Source organism: Clarias gariepinus, chromosome 4 (genome assembly GCF_024256425.1).
Source record: "Clarias gariepinus isolate MV-2021 ecotype Netherlands chromosome 4, CGAR_prim_01v2, whole genome shotgun sequence".
NCBI lineage: Eukaryota > Metazoa > Chordata > Actinopteri > Siluriformes > Clariidae > Clarias > Clarias gariepinus.
The window spans coordinates 37377171-37398469 of record NC_071103.1 but is presented as its reverse complement, the minus strand read 5'-3'; the positions used below and the strand labels follow the sequence as shown (position 1 = coordinate 37398469).

General features: G+C 36.3%; 1 protein-coding gene across 11 annotated transcripts in view; it reads right to left on the bottom strand.

The window, feature by feature from the left end:
- Positions 1-505: 505 nt before the first annotated feature.
- Positions 506-21299, bottom strand: part of abi1a (abl-interactor 1a) — a 63166-nt gene continuing 42372 nt past the window's right edge. For 4 of the 11 annotated variants that reach the window (XM_053495127.1, XM_053495128.1, XM_053495129.1 and 1 more), the window contains 7 exons: positions 20446-20586; positions 16280-16380; positions 15081-15140; positions 8868-9062; positions 5891-5977; positions 1752-1937; positions 506-1664 (listed from right to left, as the gene is read on the bottom strand). In XM_053495127.1, the coding sequence (XP_053351102.1) occupies positions 1489-1664; positions 1752-1937; positions 5891-5977; positions 8868-9062; positions 15081-15140; positions 16280-16380; positions 20446-20586 (946 nt within the window). In that variant the 3' untranslated portion in view covers positions 506-1488. The remainder of the gene's footprint in view (positions 1665-1751; positions 1938-5890; positions 5978-8867; positions 9063-15080; positions 15141-16279; positions 16381-20445; positions 20587-21299) is intronic. The other 7 variants (XM_053495131.1, XM_053495132.1, XM_053495133.1 and 4 more) reach the window with 4 other exon arrangements.

Below are 21299 nucleotides of genomic sequence, written 5' to 3'. Positions count from 1 at the left end.
CATATGAACTTAAACCCTCCTAACACGCGGTATGACTTCAGATCAATCCCTGCTATCTGTTTCACCCAGATGAGGATGGGTTCCCTGTTGAGACAGTTCCTCTCAAGGTTTCTTATTATTTCCATCTCAGGTTTTTTTTTTCCCCACAGCACCGTCGCCCTCAGTTCGCTCATCGGGAACGACCTGATCATTCGGATTTACAATGCATATTTACTCACTTTTTCCAAACTTATTTGTATAGTGCTTTTACCATTTCCACTATTTATTGTCTAAATAGTGGAAATAAATCTATACTGTGACCTGGAACCTTTAGTTTTTTTTTTAAATGCGTGTGCTTTAGTTCTATTAAACCAACCTTTGCATGTCTTGTTTTTTTCGCTCAAAACACAGAAGGTTGTCACGGCGCGTGACCTCCTAGAGACCGCTCCTACTGTATATTAACAGGTAAGAGTCACTTCGTTGGAAACGCACACTTGATCAATCATCAGAAAACACTTTAAATGGATACAAAGCAAAAAGTTTGGTATTTTATTTTAAAAAGTAAAATCCTCTAGTCCTGGGTTTCAACATTGTGTGGAAAACAAAAAAAGCGTTAATAGTGACACAGTGACGTTAATGACAAATGAACTGATCAGAGGAAAGCTGGTGAACTTAATGAACATTTACAAAAAATAATAATAATTATTGTCAATATTTCCATGGTTTTAATCACGATCCTGAACCAGTTCACAAATCTGATCATTAATCCGAGCAGGGAGGTGACGAGTCGCCGTGAATCCCACAAGGCAGTTTGTTCCTGGCTGATTAATGGTAGATGTGGATTGTATACTGATTGAGTAACATACTGTTCTTTAATGTTTACAGTATAAGAAAATCTACAGATCTGTCTTTTGTGCATGATTGAAAATACATACAAGGAAAAAAACAAACAACAAATAAAAATCAATGTTCTGTTTAAAAAAAATCTTAATAGAATAAAAAAAAAATTATAAACGTGACTTTATGACTTTAAACGTGATTGGGATGAGGGGGATAAATTGTACAATATTTAAGTATTCAAATTAAATTTTAAATGTCCATTAATACCTTTGAGTAACAGGACCAAAAAGAAAAAAAAAAGTGGAATTAAATCTGGAGGTTATCATAGATATAAAAGCTGTAGGCATGCTTCATGTCAGAATTTCAATCACGTTTTATATCTTTATCGTGTACATTTGTTTTTATTTTCATCATACACAGTTTGGACTGGATTAAAACTTCTAAACGAAGACTTTTGGCATTGATGGACATTCACTGTAAAAATACTAAAAACACCCGGCTTGTGGTATTTACACAGATCACACCCTCAGCACATCATCATCATCATCATCATCATCTATTCCGAGCCCAGGAGCCGGCGCTCGTCCACCCACCCACTGACACACCCCTCTCTCTCTCTCTGTGTGTGTCTACACGTCTAATAGAGCTACCCCACCCCCCGCGGCCTCGTCAGTCAGCGTAGTGCATGATGGGTTCGACGTAGTTGCCGGGGAAGAGGCCGGTGACGCCGTTAGACACACCCTCGAACCAGCCGTCGTCGTTCTTCTTGATGATGTAGATGATGGCGCCTTCCACGAAGCTCAGCTCGTCCTCTTTGTCCTTGGCGTAGTCGTAGATGGCCACAACTGAGGACAGAAAAAAAAAATTATAAAGAAAAAGTCTGGATGGTGAACACGAGAGCAGACATCACAGAAGAAGTACAAATATCTCACCTTTCTCAATGTAGTTTTTTGGGGCCCACTGGGGGTCACTGTCGGCGTACGGGTCGCTGTACTGCACCACCGCCGCTTCCTCGTCTTCGTAGTCCACGGGTGGGGGAGGGGGAGGAGGCGGAGCTTCATCGAACATGGGCACCTCGTCAGGCGGCGGAGGAGGGGGAGGAGTCGGGGTGTCGGCGACTGACAGCCAAAAATGGAGAGAAAAGATTTTAGACGTGGTTCGAGTCACGGGAGAAGCACGGACGAGCTGGGCATGCAATCCAACTCCCTTTCTCTTTCACACACACACAGCATGCGGGTGTTAAGATCAGGTTCGAGGACATGCAAGACGGCTAGATCCATATCCTGACTGATGGAAGGTTCGAGTCGAATTAAATCCATGCAGCAAATTAGAAAAGACGATGAATGATTCGCTCAGATTCACTTATATACAGCTCGGGGAAAGAATAAGAAATGAACAAAAAGAAAGAAAGCAGGAGAAAAAATATATAATATAATATAATCGCCAAAAGTGCTAAAATGTGTCTCATCTAGGCGAACAAGAGAATTTTCAGACAGGATCATAAAACACCATTTTTTTAGAACATGCTTCTTATCTCTCGATCCATGCTTCACATTTGCTAAATGCAATTTCAGGCCCTTTTATGTCTGTAGTGTCCGTAACTTCATTGAATTTCAAATCTTTGATCTCAACTGTCATTCAGATGAAACTTGGCTGATTTGGAGTTCACATAAAAAGACAAACCTGAAAAAGTTTATTAGTCTAAAATGCTAAATTGTTAAGATATTACAATTTGAATTTGATATGGTTACGGACACTACAGGTTTTTTTTTTTTTTTTTTTTTTAGGGGATCCTTAATTTTACAGGTCATATACTTCTAGTATTTTAGCATCAATTCTCCAAGAAATATAAATTATTTGTATTTTAAATGATGATTGTTTGAAGTGAGACAGTACGCTGAAAAATGGGCCATTTTTTGGGTCACATGTAAAATCATCTCTATCAAATGGCTAAAGTTAGCAACATGAAATTTTTTGGAAGCACGATTGGTCACTTCCATGTTGCATAAACTTCGGAAGTAGCCTCTTAGACACAAACATTTTCTGTATTATATGTATATCGTCATAAAAAATATATAATAAAATCAGCACCAATACTGTGTTTTGGCTGAATAATTTTTTTTTTATTACTTTGTAAGGCCCATTTTTTTTTTTAATGATTTATTAACGGCATACTTCTCCTAACTCCTGAGTCTGTAATTTAAAACCTTATCCTTCATCCTGTCCTGACACTTGTGTGATGTTACACACTTCTGAACTGTAAAGTCGGTGGTTTGTCTTATACGAGTTTCCTTTTATGGTAAAAAGGGGGTGTGGTCTGTGAGCTCTACTGTAGATGGCTGTAAAAAATCTAAAGTATTTTACTTCACTGTTTGAAGTGATAAGTATAATGACTGATAATCATTCTGAAACACTCCTAATGATCTCACACTGCATCTGAGACTACAGTGTGATCCAGAGTCTACTGCTGTAGGGCCCCTCCAGAACCTCCACTAGGGGGCAGCAGAAACAAACACACTGCACTTCAGAGCACCGTGTGGAGGTTGGAGGTTCAAAGTCGAGATCTGTGGTACTATAAAAATCACAGACACAGACAAACCTTTAAACACAAACAATATATGCCTTTACACCTACAGGAAATACAGTTTGATGTATTTGAAGTTCACTTCATGTGGGATGTATAAACAGACAGACTGAGGAAAGGGATGAGAGGATTCAGAGAAATGAAGAGTAAAGAGACGTCATGCAACATGCAGTTGTTGTAGAAACTCAACGGATGAAGTTCCCTCCGTCAGAATTAAGGATGCAGCGATACTGATAGTCAGAAAAAATAATAATCTGACAGCAGATGGAACTATCTGTACTCCATGATTAAAGATCAGAAAGAAGACGGTGAATTCTGCTCTGTTAGGCTATAAAGACGATCAGCTACACCAAAATACTACAAAACGAGTCACTTAATAAAACCTCTAAGTCTTATACTATACAAATTCGCAAAATTTTGTATCACCTTTTTTGTGCCGATTAACATATTACCACATCGACTTTAAACTTTTATTAATACTGTATATATAAATGTTTAGCTTATACTGCATCTGTTTGCATGCATTTAAGATCATGTACAAAATAAAATATTTATTTTTTTATAATATTTTATTTTGTATTTGCACTGATTATTATTTATTTTTTAACTAATACATGCATTTAATAGAATAGAATAGAATAGAACTCTGCAGTTCCTCTACAATCCTACAGGGGGCATAGTTTAAACCATTTACACCTTGGCAGGCAGCGCAGCGTCCTGAGTGAACTACTCGCTAAGCTCAGTTAGGAATAATTACTGTCGATGACACACCAGAGAGACGCGCCAGTCTTTCACAGCTTAAATCGAGTCTTGGACTTTCGTAACGTCAGTGGAGACGGGTTTGAGACATGCCGTATGCAAACAGCGTCATGCGGGATTTAAGGACAACAATTATACAATTGAAATTTCACAAGCAGCAAATAACGGATGCGGGACATCAGTTAAAGATAAGAAAAAGCAAAACTTTCCTTTAAATAAAAGTTTGTTGAGGTGAAGCTAAACTATTTATATTGTCTTTATGGTTTAAACAAAAATCATAAAAAAGGTAATATTAAATCAGGACCGTTATAAATTAGTGATACTTACAGAATCGCAATACAAATTGAATTGACACAAAGGTACCGTGATAATATCGTATCAGGTGGTCGATAAGATTCTCATTGTTTCTGGTTTACATGCTACAATATCTTTCATTTCTGAGAGAGACGTGAGGGCAACTGACGTGCGTGCAGAGCGATGAGCGTGGTCATTAAAAGTGAAATAAAAAAACGAAAAAATTTAATGACAGAGAGAGATTTTTACATCAATGTATACGTTTGCGTACGCCTTTACTTTCCCAGCAATGCTAGCGGCAAAAAAAAAAAAAAAGCCAGTAACACCACAGATGGTGAACTTCAACAAGGCTTTGTTGACTTTGGGATCAAACCATCATTACTAGAAAGCATCTGAGCTGCCTGCTGCATTTGGAGTCCATTTTCTTCATCTTTTGTGGTAGATACGACACTACACTACACTACGTGTGACTATACTGGAGTTTATTTCAGCATCAATAAAGAAACAAAGAAATGCTAGTGGCAAAAAAGCCATTAACAACAACAATTGGGAAAGTAAGTAAGTAAGTACGCTAGCGCTCAAAAAGTTGAGATCACTTGGAAAATGTCTTTGTTTGTGTTTAGCGTTTTTGTTTCTACGTCCTACAATAATACTGGGGATTTTAAACCTATAAAATAACACATATGTACAACAGTCAGTTGTTATTTTAAGACATGAAGGTCAGCTGATCTGGAGCAGTTCTTAAAAGAACAGTATTATGTCGGGTGCATTTGCAAAACCCATCAAGCTCCATGATGAATGAAACTGTCTCTCATGAAGACCTTCCAAAGAACGCAAGAGCAAAACTGACCTCTTCTGCAGAGGAGACACATCTTAATATCAACTGTTCAAAGGAGTTTATTGTGTATTTTGGATAAACACCTTCAGCATTGTTTTACAGTGTAGAAGGAAAAAAAAAAAATCAGGAATGTCCAAGCTCTAAACTAGCTCCGAAACTGCCTCGGTGAGACCAAACACTTCCTTATAGGTGTTGTTGCATCCCTAATATAAACCACACCCACTTTCAGGTACCTTAAACATCTTGCTCGAGGTTTTTAGGCAATGACAATCTGTTACGTATAAAAAATAAGCACAAGTCCTAAAAAATAAAGCTCCATCATAGATTTCTACAACACTGATAGTTGCAGGCAGGGGGTGTGGCTTGGAGTCTGAAGGCGGAGTTTTCTGGTAGGAAAAGATGAAGCAGTAGATGCAGCACTGAATCATCACTACGTTTGGGGTTTTGGAAAGAAGGCGAAATGTGTGCATGCTGTATTTCCATTCTCAACTATTTCCATCCACATGCATCGGATGACAACAAACACACAGACACACACACAGGGACATGCAGAAGGCACTTGGGGGGGGGGGGGGGGGGGTGTGTTCAGCACTTACTGTTTTCCTGCACCCGGGCCACAAAGCCGGTGAGGGGAATCTGTGGAATGAGCTGAGGCATGGGGGGAGGCGGGGGAGCAACAGACACTACACACACACACACACAACACACAGACAAAACACAGAAAAACAAGAAGAGGAGAAGAGCAAGAAATAAAAAGTGAATTAATTAGAATTGATGAGGGAAACGCTTGAAGGCTGCAGGACCTTAAACACAAAGAGGATTAATAATACATCAGCGTGATTAAAAACACAACCCTGTTTCCAGTTTCATTCAAATGCAGCTTACGGAAAAGACAAACACAGAGTAAAATTTTTTTTTGTTTGTTTTTTCTGCTCAGAATGATTTTTCAAAAGTCGTTAATCATAAAGGAGCTAGAACAGGAAAGATCCAAGAAGAAGAAGCAGCACTTTTTGGTGTGCTGCTGAATAACCTGTGGATCGATACGATGGATCTTTATTCGTTTTGGTTTGCGCCAATAAACCAGACATTTTAATCATTAAGACTTTCATTGAGTGGAGTGATCACTGTAGCAGGAGCGAGTATTGAATTTATTAAAGCAAAAAAAAAAAAAAGAAGAAAAAAAATAGACAAATATAGTTAAAAGAAAAATCCTGAGTTTCTCCTTGGGTCTGAATAAAAAAATAATAATAATAGAAGTAATGTCTACTAGAAACGGATAACGGGTTTTGAGAACTTTTTGTAGAAAGTTATTTAGCAAAAAGTTTTATTTCTTTATTAATAACCAGAAATATTATTGGACATTATTTGTGTTATTTTTCGGAAAATATATAAAAATTGCAAAAAACAACAACAACAAAAAAAACATGTGATAATAATAATAATAATAATAATAATAAATTTTCATTTAACATTGTCTCGTAAAAATTTGAGCTTTTAAAATCTTTACTGAACACTAAAGTATTTGCCCCCTCAGTTGCGTGTCTTTCATAGTGTGCGCCGATCTCAAGCTCAAATCTGATCATTTGACAATTCGCCGGTGAGTCTTTAAAGTATTGGCACCCTCATCTGAATCTTGATCCTCTGTTAACTCACCTGACTCATTCTAAGTAACTTTCATGAGTGGAAAAAAAACGTAGCATAGAACATATTATAACATCCAGTGTAATCTATTTATTACAACTACTGTGTATTGTTTTAATTTTTAAGTAGTCTCATCACTCCTTCCTCGATCACGGGTGACAGATATCATGATTTTGGAAGTTATTTCTATGATACGTGATAAAATTCATGCTACATCGGAGCAAGCGAGTGATACGGTAATATGTTAGCAATATATTTTAAAACACACTGTATATCTTTTAAGATTGAATACGTTTAAAAATGAAGTGCGTTATTTTTATATAAAAGAATAAAACAAAGTAATTTTTAACATGTTATAGCTGACCAGCATGAATTTAATTAACTGCTTAAACAACATTATGACATATAGAAGGACGTTGTGACGTAATTTATCACGATATTGATAAAATATTGTCATACTGCCCTGAGCTCTATCCTGGATTATCAAGATGCCAATAATTGCAGGTTCAGATTTGTCGCCTGTGCTTTTAGGCGGAAAAGCGCCGATAGGTCGTCATGAGTGAGCTCAACAGTTCAGCAAGTTCCTGAAGAAACCCAAGTTACCCAAAGCAGCATTTCTGTGAATGTAAATTGGATTCCCGTTGAGGTGATTAAATCCGCAGCACTGGGTTTACTGCAGCGAACTGCAGAGTCAATGAGCGGAGGAAAAAAAACCCAGCAAAGATTTGGGGAAAAAAAAGGCTGAAACGGCACATTTGCACTGTAGGAGTTCAATACAGGATTAATGAAAGTCAGAAATATGCGAGCACTGCGCCATGTGAGAGGGGAAATCAAGGGATAGACTTGCTTCCTAATCCTCAAGCAATGTGTCACAAATGTTTTACGATATGTTTACAAGTTTCTTTTTCACAAGTTTAGATGGTGTCTATTCGAAATAGGGTATGACGGGTGATGACAGATGATCAGGACGGTGATTAGTATACTCCTGATGCTAAATGCTGAGTGGTTGGAACAGACGAGAGGAGAAATGAGGTCGCTGCTGGGGCTGTTACAATAAACAAACAATTTTTATATTGTATCTTTAGGCACTAAGTCTTTCACTTAATTTGAAGAAACGATGGGGACCTCAAGACCTTTGCACAGTACTGAACACAGTGATCTGCAGTGGTGTGCATAAGTATTCACATCCTCCTCCTTGACCGTTCCTTTATTTCGTGTTAAAACCTGGAACTGAAACTGCCTTTACTGGATTTATGGGACCTGGGGGAATTTTGTTTCATTTTACCGTAAACTAACTCGTGTTTGGTTGAAATGAAAATAAAAAGCCTATTTGACTTGACGACTCAAATCTATGCAAAATAATTAAAAATAATCACATGATAAATAAAGAGCTGAACTGAATCGTTTTGGACTTGGCATAAAGCTCTGTGGTTGTTATGCGCTCACCGAACTGAGAACTTGGCGAAGCATGGTGGTGTTAGCATTATGTCAAATGTTCATTTAACATTTTATACCAATAATTTATATTAAATTCTTTCTTTTGTTTTTGACCACTGGATTTTGAAAGCTTGCAGAATTCTTTTTGTAACCAAAAAAAAAAACCTTCATCCTAAGTTTTTTGTTTTAGTCTTGTATATATAAAGAACCTCATGTATCAAAGTATTTATATCAAACTTCATATAACAAGTATAATATATATCTTCATATGTAACTTTATAAACTAGTCTACAATTTAACCTCATCTCCAAGATGTACTTTTCTCCCAGACTCATATTATCATCTCAATTAAGTTTTTATTTTAACTCAATTTCAGTTCAAGAATTCTCTAACACTAAGAAACATAGAAAAAGTAATGTGGCGTGAATCCTTACACAGGAGAAGGTGGATCTAATAAATTGATCCTCTGATAATTATTTGTCGTATATGTCTTACTTGAGTTGTGTGTGAAGGTGGCCGGAGCAGCACCGTTGACATTAATGTGCTGCAGAGGAAGCTGAGAGGAGACGGACGGCGCGCGTCTGTACGTCCCCGTGGCTGAGACCGTGGACATGGACGACGTAGTGGAGTTGTGGCGAGACATCTGTCGCGATATCGTGCCAAACTGAGAGACGGGGGCTGGACCGAGCCCTGGGCGAGAGATCAACGCGGCCATCACCGACAGACAGACAGACAGACAGACAGACAGAGAGAGAGAGAGAGAGAGAGAAACCCAGAAAACGAAAAATTAGTTACACCCTTAAAACCATAGGAGAATATTAGTTTCACTGAATTAATTTAAGGCCCTCTGAATGAGGTTAAAGGGGAAAAAATTATCCATATGGGAAAAGTTCAGCAGAAAAATGTTACACTGTTATCCAAAAGATTTAAAAATACCCAGCCTGGGAAATAAGAATAAAAAAAAAGCTTATGCTTTAAAAATAGTCAGCTTTAGAAAAATGAAAGTAGCCATTAAATCAGATAATGAGGTGATTAAAGTGATAGATTAAAGCTTGCTGCATTAACATTAATAGCACTTATTTACTGTTTGCTTTACTCAGCGTGAGCTACACAGGCGTTTATTTGACGAACAAACAGGAAACAGATGAAGACAGGAAGTAGTTAGGCTCAGGTCCAAACTCTGTTCGGGGCCCGAGGTTTCTCCTGGGACTGAACGGCTTATGAGAGACTGAGTCACAAGGGTGTGTCACCACACTCTCTCTCTCTCACACACTTACACACTCACACACACACAGTCAATATGAAACCAAACACGCAGTACAGGAAAACCCACATTGCTCAGCTGTGCTGAAAGAAACCTGATACGGGCGACAGAGAGCGATAGAGCACTGTGTAATTTAAAAAGAAGCCTGTGTCCTGATGACAAACTGGCTACATGAGAACAGCTTAATAACAACAACCCTGAAACAAAGTGAAAAAACAAAGCTTAAAAACCTTTCACGAACCCACGAAATTAATTAGATCCAGTTATCCTATTATTCAATGACCTAATGCAAATAGAAATTTTGCACCCAAAAGATTTAGATTAAACATTTAAATATATTGTTAAAAAATGAATACTAACAGCAGTTATTATTATTAGCCATTTTTGTTACCATTTAAGAAACTGCATGCTAACAGGAATTTTTTTTTTATTAAAAGAATCTGTATTCGATGTTGTTTTTATTTTTAAAAAGCAAAGAAAAAAAATCCACTCTATAAATGATTAAAAAATATTTTAATATAAAGAAGTGATTCAAATATCTGAGAGTGTAAAGACCTTCTCAAAAGTAAGAATATAGATCTAACTCGCATTCAGAAATCAATGCTTTAAGAAATTCTTCAGTAAGTTATTTTTAAGAACACCTACAACAAGCTTTTCAGGGATGTGTAACAATGTAATTGGGAAGTGAGGGGGCTTAAAGTTTCAGATTATGCAATTAAAAGTGGGTGGGGCTTAAAATTGCTACATTTTAGATAATGTGCATAAATGTGGGTGGGGCTTAAAGTTGCTAGGTTTTAGATAATGTGTTTAAAAATAGGTGGGGATTAAAGTTGCTAAGTTTCTGAAAATGTGGTTAAATGGGTGGAGCGCAAAATTGCTAAGTTTAGGTAATGTAGTTACCAGGTTTTCAATAATTTGTTCATAAGTGGGTGGGGCTTAACATTGATTAGTTTTAGATAATGCAATTAAAAAGGTCGTTGGGGCTTAAAATTGCTAAGTTTAAGATTAAAATGATTTTAAAAAATGGGCAGGGCTTAAACATGCTAGTTTTCCAATAATTTGTTTATAAGTGGGTGGGGCCAGAAGTTGCAAAGTTTCAGATAATGTGATTATAAGTAGGAAGGGCTTAAACATGCTAATTTTCAGATAATGTGGTTAAAAATGGGTGAGGCGTAAAGTTGCTAAGAAAGGCTTAAGGCTTAAGATTGATAGGTTTCAAATAACGTGCACAAAAACAGTGAAGAAAATCTATCATTCTATTCATTAGAGATGAAGTAAAAATAAAATAACATAAGATGAAGGTCAATTTGACCTGTAGTATGTCATCTTACTAAGTACATTCTGGAAACAATTTACGATTTATTGAACACACAAGCGAGCCAACTGAGCTTACGTAGTGGTCCCTCTGTAACGCAGTAAGTAAAGTAACCTAGTCACCTAATAAAGTTTGTGTGAAAAATTGTGTGAAAGATATTAAAATCTGACAGCTAATTAACTCACCTCGTGATAACCATAGTCATGTTCTGATTTGGAACGAATAGCTAGCTACAGCTACAACATCGCATTACATCATAATGACAAACACACCAAATAAAATCCTGCTTTTTTTCTGGTTGTGAAACCTACTGTACATGTATTTATGGTATTTAAAATCCAAGTTAAAAGTTTACACCTTTGAGACCTGAACAATTTGATCAGTGTAACATAAAAACAATAAAGCTGTTTCATTGATCTGAGTGTAATAAATAATCCCCAGACATCCAGTCTTAAGGATATAACACACACATACACACTGATGATCTGTGTTGTAAATAAACAACCGTGTGTGTTTAAACAGAATGCTGTACCAAAACGTTTTCCTCGATAGGCATTTCCTGTTCCCTCTGATAACCGAGATGTTCACGTCCTTCATACAGAAAGGAAACAAACCCTCATGTCCCCCACAATAAACAAACGGCAGCAGAGAGAAACACCGAGCAGAAACAACAAGCACGGGGAGGACGAGGTGGGGCGAGGTGATTATGTCCTCACCACCCCACACACACACCTCTGGAATGCTTACTGTGGACATTTTCCACAGCGTTCAGGATGAAATCCAGCTTTTCTTCGTGAAGAACAGACCCACAGTAGACCCACTCATGGCCCTGAGGAAGTGGGACGTTGGCTTCCTGTCACATTCTCTAAAGATAACCTCAGTGTGGAGGAAAGTGTGCTCATGTTCCACTGGTTTATCTCTTTTACCGAATGCAGTTATATTCTCTAAACCTGTTTTCTGAGTGGAAAATGACTCAACACCACTATGATGAAGCAGAGTTACTAATACTACGCCAAAGTCGATCATTTTTCTATAACAGAATATCCTGAAGTGTTTAATTCACTTTTCACCACTAACTTTTTTTCTCATTAATTTCATCATAATGCCTTTTTTAAAATCTATTTATAGCTACACTTACTGTTGTTCTCCACCACAGGGAAAGTGTACTCTTTAAGGTTTCTCTGTTACTGTTCTAATCTTAACAAACTTCTATAGAAAGGAAGAAGACAAGCTTGTGTGTGAGAGAGAGAAAGACAGAGAGAGAGAGAGAGAGAGAGAGAGAGAGAGAGAGAGCGCCACTATTTAGTTATTTATAGCTGCTGTAACACAAGTGAATACAGGAACTAACATGTACCACAACATTAAATCTAACCACAAATGAATGACAGGTTCATTGATAAAAGTCCTCAATCATGGTGAAAGAGGAATAAAAGACACTTCAGACAGACCGCTGTAGTAAAATAATCAACATTAGACTGATATAAATATGCACTTGTTTAAAACAACAGCATTTATATGTATTTTATTTTTTTTATTTAGCACCTTATGACCCACCAGAACTCATTTCTTAAGTATGAAACGGCTTTAAGTTTTACTGCGCTTTAATTAAAGATAAAAATCGTTTCAGTAATAAACATGAAGTGGCTGCTGAAACTCATAACAGTAAACAAATTAACACTTCCTACATTTAAATAAATGACACTATAGTGCATACGATCCGTGTCTTACGTCGGTTCAACTTATGTTTTTTTTCGACTTCGGTATTATGTGAAAGCGAGACACATTTTGTAGAAACTTTGTGTGTGTAATTTGGATCGTTTTCCCTAGCTACGATACTTTCTCAACTCTAGGCTAACGCTATGATTTTTAAAAGGTTAACTCTTTTCAATGCATTTTTTTATTTAAATGACTTACATACTTCACCCAGGTTGAAAGTTGAAAATACTGCAATATTGAACAATCTCAAGTTCATATTAACTTGAGATTCATCAACAAACAAAACATATTAACTTGTTAAATTTATAACACTGGCTATACGGTTATACGAAAAATATACACAACTCTTCACCGCTAGCTAACGAGAGAAACGTGGAAGCATGTTGCTGCGTTTAAGGAAGCCAAACACGCAACCCTCACGGTTGACAAAATAGTTTATCCTGAATCCTGAATCAGAATTAATCAGCCGCACAGGACTTTTAGGGCAGGACTTTTTAGCCATTTAGCTTTAACAGCACCAAAAGCAGAGAACTGGTCAATTTGTGACTTTTCAGTAAATTGAATGCAGAACTGATTATTCCTGTGTTACCCCTCTCTTCCTGTTCTGTTAAACAAAATCAGTGTCATAAATCTAGACGCACATCCACCACCACTGATGTAAAATATCCACCACCATTATCACCCCCACCACCTTCACCCACTGTAGGGTCTAAAAGTCCACACCGAAGAACTGTTTTAGTCATAAACTATTAAATAAAACTTTTCTTTTTAAAGTTTAATTATTAATCATTACTTATTTTTTCTTAGTGACTAATCACTTGCAACACCATTAAGGGTAAACACGCTGTACTGATTAAATTAAATACACAGTTTATATCTATTTTTTAAACAATGAAACAAACTGCATGGGGAACATATATATGTTTATAAATTTTAGTTTCATACCAAAATTTTAATGTAGACGTAAAGTAGACTACATTGTAGGTGTGAATAATTATCAAATGATGATGACATCATAAATCATAATGATAAATACAAATATATATATATATAAAAAAAATTATATATATATATATATATATATATATATATATATATATATATATATATATTAGTGCTGTCAATCGATTAAAAAAAATTAACTAATTAATCGCACAATTTTTTGCAATTAATCGCGATTAATCACAATTAAAAGACTGAAACTTTTTGGATATTTAAATGTAAATAATTAATGTAAACTCAAGACAATTAAACTATTTAAATTCTAATATGATTGTTTATTGGAATTTTTGTTTAACTTGTAACACAGATTTTTTTCATGTAAACAACATACCTGCAATAAACCATCAATATTCTCCAAATTAACTGTTGGCTTGAAAGCCATATTTATTACAGAAATAAAAACACAGGTATGTGCCATTTGTGTCATTTGAATTTCAAAACAATCAATGCAATTTACATTGGCGAGGCCCTGTAGAGATTGTTTCGGTGGGGTGTTTTGCTTTTAAGTGATATGTTAAAGACGAATTACTTCTCTGGTATTTAAATTCGGCTTTGCAAAATGTACAGATTACTTTTGTTTTATCCACAGAACCATCCGGCAGAGTTTTATACTGAAACTTTCCGTCTAAAAGTCCTTCCTTGGTCTTATCCATACTTCTTTGCACGTTAAACACACGTCGGCCACAACAGGAAATAAAAAAACTGCAACCGCGTTAATTGCGTAAATTTTTTTTAATGCGTTAAATATTACAAATTAATCGCATGCGTTAACGCACTAATTTTGACAGCACTAATATATATATATATAAATATATATATATATATATATATATATATAATTTTACATGTATACAGTTGAATTTTATATATAAATAAATAAAAGTGGTCTAGAGTAAGCCAGGAAAATAAAAACAGTATAATGTATATTATATTAATATAATATTAATTATACTATCATATTATCGCAATATTATCATATTTATCATTATATAACCTGTTGCAATAAATCTAGTAATAAAATATTTATGCACGTTTTTCCTTTTCCTAAAGTGTGTATACATTTATTTTGGCTAAATCTGTGTAATAGTTTTTATTTTATTTAAATTAATATTATTCAACTTAATCCTACTTTTGTTTATCCCTCATCTCGTGATGTTCACAGACAAGTGAGAGTGGAAATGTGGAGTGTTTTTTCAGACCTTACACATTAGAATCCTAACAATAATTAATTCATATTCAAAATATATTGCAACTTTTAAACAATATTTCTATGTTAGCTGCATTATTATTATTATTTTTTTTATATACAACAGTTCCTGGTAGCGGGGAGACTTTTAAACCCTACTTTACTTAAATGAAGTATATACACTCTCTCTCTCTTACACACACACACACGACTGAGGTGTCTCACCTAGACCCAGCGGACCCCCAAACAGGGGTGGAGGTGGGGGCGGGGCAAACATGGACTGAACTGTAATAAATATACAGCACAATCACATAAGATGACGGCGACACACATGAACACACACACACACACACACACACACACACACACACACACACACACACACACACACACACACACACACACACATGAACACACACAGTAGTGCGGACAACAACACAAACACAACAAACGCATTCACTCTCTCTCTTTATCGTACTAAATCATCTTTATCACTGTAAATTTTAGAAACATCATGCTGTAACATTTTCAGACACACACACACACACAGTAATAAAAGAAGGAATTGCCCTGATACTCTTTCTGCACCTCTCCTTCACTGTGCCACTGGGCCCTTCTCCTCTCGCCCATCTGCACTACATTCCGAGCACAGTCGCTCTTACTTGGTCATCTTCTTCAAACCCCCCACCCACACACACACCTTCCCCTCCGCTCCACCCACATGTCTGTCTGTTCATCACTGTGGCCTACTTTCCAACTAACAACATCGCTTACACACTCAAAGAGGGCACTCAGGCTGTGAGATTCACTCACTCACACACACACACACACACACGCTGCACTAATCCTGAACACCTAGCATTGATTTTCTGTCCTGGCTCATGGTTCTAATAGGCATGAACGGGTTAAAAACCACCTACTGGTTGTGTGTGTGGGAGAGAGATTACATTCAACTGATTAAACATGGACTTTGGTCCTACCTCATAACACACACACACACACACACACACACACACACACACACACACACACATATACACACACATATACACACACATATACACACACATATACACACACATATACACACACACACACACACACACACACATATACACACACACATATACACACACACATATACACACACACATATACACACACAAACCAAATACTGATAACATTCTGCCTGGTCTTTGTGAACGTTTCCTGAAGAAAAGATTTTCCTAACTGTTATCACATTTAACAAATGATGTCTTTAAAGAAGGCGAATTAATTTTTTTTCATCTCTAAGGACAAACACACACACACACACACACACTGTAAAATGGAACACACAGAGCGGTGTATATGTACTGATGAGGGAACAGTGTTGTACTCGGATGACACTGAGGAAGAGGAAGTGTTGAATTCCCGATCTTTACCTGGGCCAGAGTTAGGGATGGAGGGAGTCGGCACGGCGATGGGAATGCCAATACTGCTGCCTCCGCTGTTCTCACGGCTGCCACTACCCCCGCTGCTGCCACTGCAGAGACAAAGAGAGAGATTATCATCATCATTATAATGTATGTATGCTTTCCTTTTTTTTGATGTTTATGAGAGTCACTCGTGACTTTGACTATAACTAAATGTCTGTACAGGAAGTTTCCTACTTATGAACAAGTTCCATTCCATGAGCATGCTTGTAAGTCAGATTTGTTCATAAGTCAGGGATAAAGTGAGTCTTACACGCCTTTGACACGAATATACAATATGAAGCATACCAATCCACTTGGCCAAATCTGTCCCCTTCCCAACACCGCACCTAAGAAAATAAATCCCACAGTGAACTGTTGTCTCTGCGATTTAAAAACACGAGGGGCCTCAGAGTGAATTTCCCCATTAGAATGCGGAAATTTATAAATATATGTTTGTAAGTCAGGGACCACCTGTACTCGTTTATTTTATATACATTTATGTATTATTATTCTTTCTGTACTATTCTGTTTTTTTACTATCTACTCCTGTTATACTCTTGTGACTTAGTTTAAAGCTTTGGCAGTACGAATGTAAATATTTGTCATGCCAATAAAGCTTTGAATCTTGAAAGAGAGAGAGAGATAGAGAGAGATCAACATCATGTGTAAAAACATGTATTTGTTTTTATCTATTTATTTCTGTTTTTATTTTTCTGATTTGCTCTCACGGGTTTGCGTCTGTAACTCTGCCAATATAAATGCTAATATTTGTCATGCAATCAAAGCAACATGTGAATTCAAACAAACCGAAGCGAGAGACAGGGAGAGGGAGGGAGAGACAGAAAAAACTGCGAAAAACCAAGAAGGACCAAGTAAAAGACACAGAGAGAAAGATAAATGTGGAAAGATGTACAGACAGAGAGAGAGAGAGAGGTACAGACACACACAGACGGACAGACACTGAGAAGTGGAGTATGAAGCATGAGAGAGATATAAAGAGAGTGAGAGAGATGATAGATAGAGAGACAGGTAGACAGAGAGATGTGGAGACAAAAAAAGAGAGACTCTGACAAGGAAAGTGAAAAATTAAAATTGATACAGTAAGATGGACAGAGATGAAGAAATTTTGTGTGTGTGTGTGTGTCTATGTAAGAGAGAGTAAGAGAAAAAAATGAGAAAGAGAGATAGACAGGGGGACAGATGGAAAGGAAGACAGAGACAATAAAACAGAGATAGACAGAGAACACAAGAGAAAGAAATTTAATTGAAATGAAAATGATAAAAACACGTGTTAAAGCAGAGCCAGGCTGTTCTGCATCCGACATCCTTTCATGTCTCTGTTGTCTCATAAAAAACCAGCACTTTTTCCAGTTTTCCATCTGATACTTGAGAAGGTCTTTACATTACCAAGGCAACATCACAAATGACAAATGTCCTTCGGTGGATATTTGTGTCTGTATCCACAATCTGGCTTCTGAACTGTGCTGCTGGTAAACTAGTGACCAAACTACAGCGGCATGACAGGAGAAAAACTTTTCCTTATGGATGGAAATGCTGTGGTGTCCCAGCAGACCCGGCGTTAGGGTCACGTGTAAATCATGCTGTGATTTACTGTGTGTTTCAAAAAAAAAAAACACTGGATCTAGAAATTATTATTCATAAAAAGCTTTTAAGTAAAAAACTGTCAAAACAATTGAAAGTATATTAAGCATGCCTGTATTCTCCAGAACACTCAGTAAAACCTAACAGCTGTTTTACTTACCAAAAAAAAAATGCCATAAGCAAAGATGCCTTTTAAAACATTTGTACAAAAAATTATAAATACAGAGCATTAAAGAGTGAAAAAAATAAATACAGGAAATATGTGTTATGAAAAGGTTTTTGCTTGAGAATAATCCGTAGTGTTCAATACAGATTTGCACAGGTTTGCACTGTTTTATAAGTCAAACCACTGGTAGGTTATTTTTTTAACCGTGCTGGAGGAAATGAGTTCTTCTGCTAAATTTTCTCATACTCGCTATTGTCATGTCTATTTTCATGCAAAACCCAGAAGCCTACGCTAGGTTATTTTCTGTTTTGTTTCCATCTAACAACTGAGTCATGTATGTACTGTGTATGTTGTTTTCATTACAGGCATGCAGAAATTTTTCTGTAATGATATTTACTTATTAATTTTAAGGTATGTTTGGAAACAAGGAATGGTATTGTATATAATAATGCAGACGTGATAACCGCACATAAAAACAATTGTACTAAAGATAACACGATGGTTAAGACTTTTGCACAGTACTGCACACACATGCACATTTGGTGTATATATATATACACACATACATTTAACCAAAAACCACCATAAAACTCACCACAATCTATAATAATCTTTCCAGGCAAAGCACAACCACAAACATGACATGATCCGACCCTGAATTTTTAGCAGGTGACACCATTACACACTCTGGTCCATCCCTGCTACTACTGTTATCATTATGATGATGATTACGATGATGATGATGATTATTATTATTATTATTAATAACAATGACAGTATTACTGTTATTCCTGTTAATCCTGTTAAAAAGTATTGTGTTTATAATGACGCTCTGGGTGTGTAGTTTGTAGTTACAACACTAATTATAATCCCTTTCATGCATATACAGTACTGTGCAAATGTCTTGGGCATATGCAAATAATTGCTGTAGAGTAAATACACCTGTACATGTCTGTCTGTCTGACTAAAGGTCAGTATTGGGCATGATGATGCTTTGAGGACCTTTTAGTCCTGGTACCTTTTGGTCCTGGTGCAGTTTTATTAGGAAATTAGCTACTGAAAGTTTTACTCAGCATCCTGCAGAACCACACACATTTATCCTAAGGACTTTGACGGTCACACCTGCTTCTTTTCTGTATGCAAAATCGAGCAGCTCCCATTTTTTTTGTCTAAAAATGCTTGAAAGATGTGCTGCTTTTCTTTCTAGCATACAAATATTTTCCTTCTTAACTGTTAATTTACAAACAAATAAACATAAAGTTAAATACAAAGTAACAAAAACAAAATAAAACAGAAAACACAATAAATTAAAAAAGATATAGTTTGCAAATGAAATTCTTACAGTGCAGTTATTCTTGTATATCTTGAGTGACACATGTCTCGACCAATCAGTGATAAGTATTTCATTTGCAAACTATACCTACCTTTTTCGGTCTGTTGAATTGTCGTTGTTTTAGTATTTTGTTTCAGGATATGTTGATGTTTTGTTATTTAGTTTTTTCAGTTTTGTTTTCTTTTTTAATATGTTTTGAATTCGTTATTTTTGTTTTTGTTATTTTCATTTTGTTTTTAATTTTGTCATTTTGTTTTCAGTTTTGTTCTTTGTTTTTGGAATCTGTTATTTTTTTTTTTTTTTTTTTTTTTTTTTTTAGATTTTTCATTTTGTTTTCGGTTGTTATTTTGTTTTGCACTTCTCAGCCGGTAGAATACTGATGTTTGAAAATCAGAAAGGTTTTTGTGTTGACTCAATAATAAAGTCATAACATAAAAAAAAAAAAAAAACTATCTATAACAAAGTATGGATCGTACTAAAAGTACTAAAACAAACAGGGTGAACAAACACTACCAGTTCATGATAGTGTTACATTTTACACATAATGTACTGGAGCGGCGAGTTCTAATCAAGAGATCTGATTCACTTTCCAATTACTTACCAAATGCAGTGCGTTTAAAATGTTCTCAGTCAGCACTCTGACGTTTTAGCTAATGAGGTGCCTTAAATCAGTCATAACTCAAATTTGTCCACATACAGCAACAGGCAGCCCCTCTCTCTCACACACATCAGATATGGGAGTAAATTTGGCGCACAGGAATTGGCTGTAACTCAGGGGGAAGCGGAGAAGCCGTTCGTCTAAGCTTAGACGTGAAACAAGACACGAAACAGGAAGAAAGAGATGCGTCTAAAACATCCTAATCCGGGCGTCCTCCATTAGCGTCCTCAGATATTAATGATATACCAGTTCATCGCATTTTAGTATTTCTGTTATTCCAAAAAACCCTGAGGCAACTTTGTGTATAGTGTGTAAGTGTATTGTGTATTGTGTGTGTGTGTGTGTGTGTGTGTGTGTGTGTGTGTGTGTCTTACCTATGGGTTCTTGGTCTCTGGTTGAGCAGGGCCGTGCGTCCTGGGCTGTGTTGGCTCCCGAGGCGGGCGGGGCTGGTCATGTAGTCGTTAGGCACTGTAGGAGGTTTTACTGGCTCGAGAGTTTTATAAGAAGTGTTACGCCTGTGAAGGAGATTCATTTCTTATTAAATACACAAATGAAAAATCATGTCATGTCTTTTATGTGTCCAACAACTCTCTGGTATTCTGGTACAGCGGAACTTATAAACACAAATTTAATTCCAGTGTCCATAATTTTGGATTTGTTTTTTTGATAATATGTATAATTTTTTTTGGCTGTGTGTGGCATACATACATACACACATACATACACACACACACACACACACACAAATATATACATACATATATATATATACACACACACACACTACCGTTCAAAAGTTTTAGAACACTTTCTAACTCCATGATGGTTCCTGATTTTTATTTCTTTCTACATTGTAAAGGAATGCTGAAGGCGGCCAGTTTCATTATGGTGCTTGACGGATTTTGCAAATGCACTTGACGATACTGTTCTTGCAAGAACTATTACAGAAAGGCCGACCTCTGTGTCTTAAAATAACAACTAACTGTTGTTTTTCTTGTTGTTACGTAATTACCTAATTCCATGTGTTATTTTATAGCTTTGATAAAACTATATTACTGTAGTTTTATATATATGCCAGCCTTCTGAGGACTACCACCACCACAAGTATATATCTAAATTCGTTCTTCACAATGCAGATGCAAATGCAGATAATCTGTTCCAGCCACCCAAAGAATTATCGATTTTAACAATTTCCAACACTTATAAGCATTATTGTTTCATATAAAAA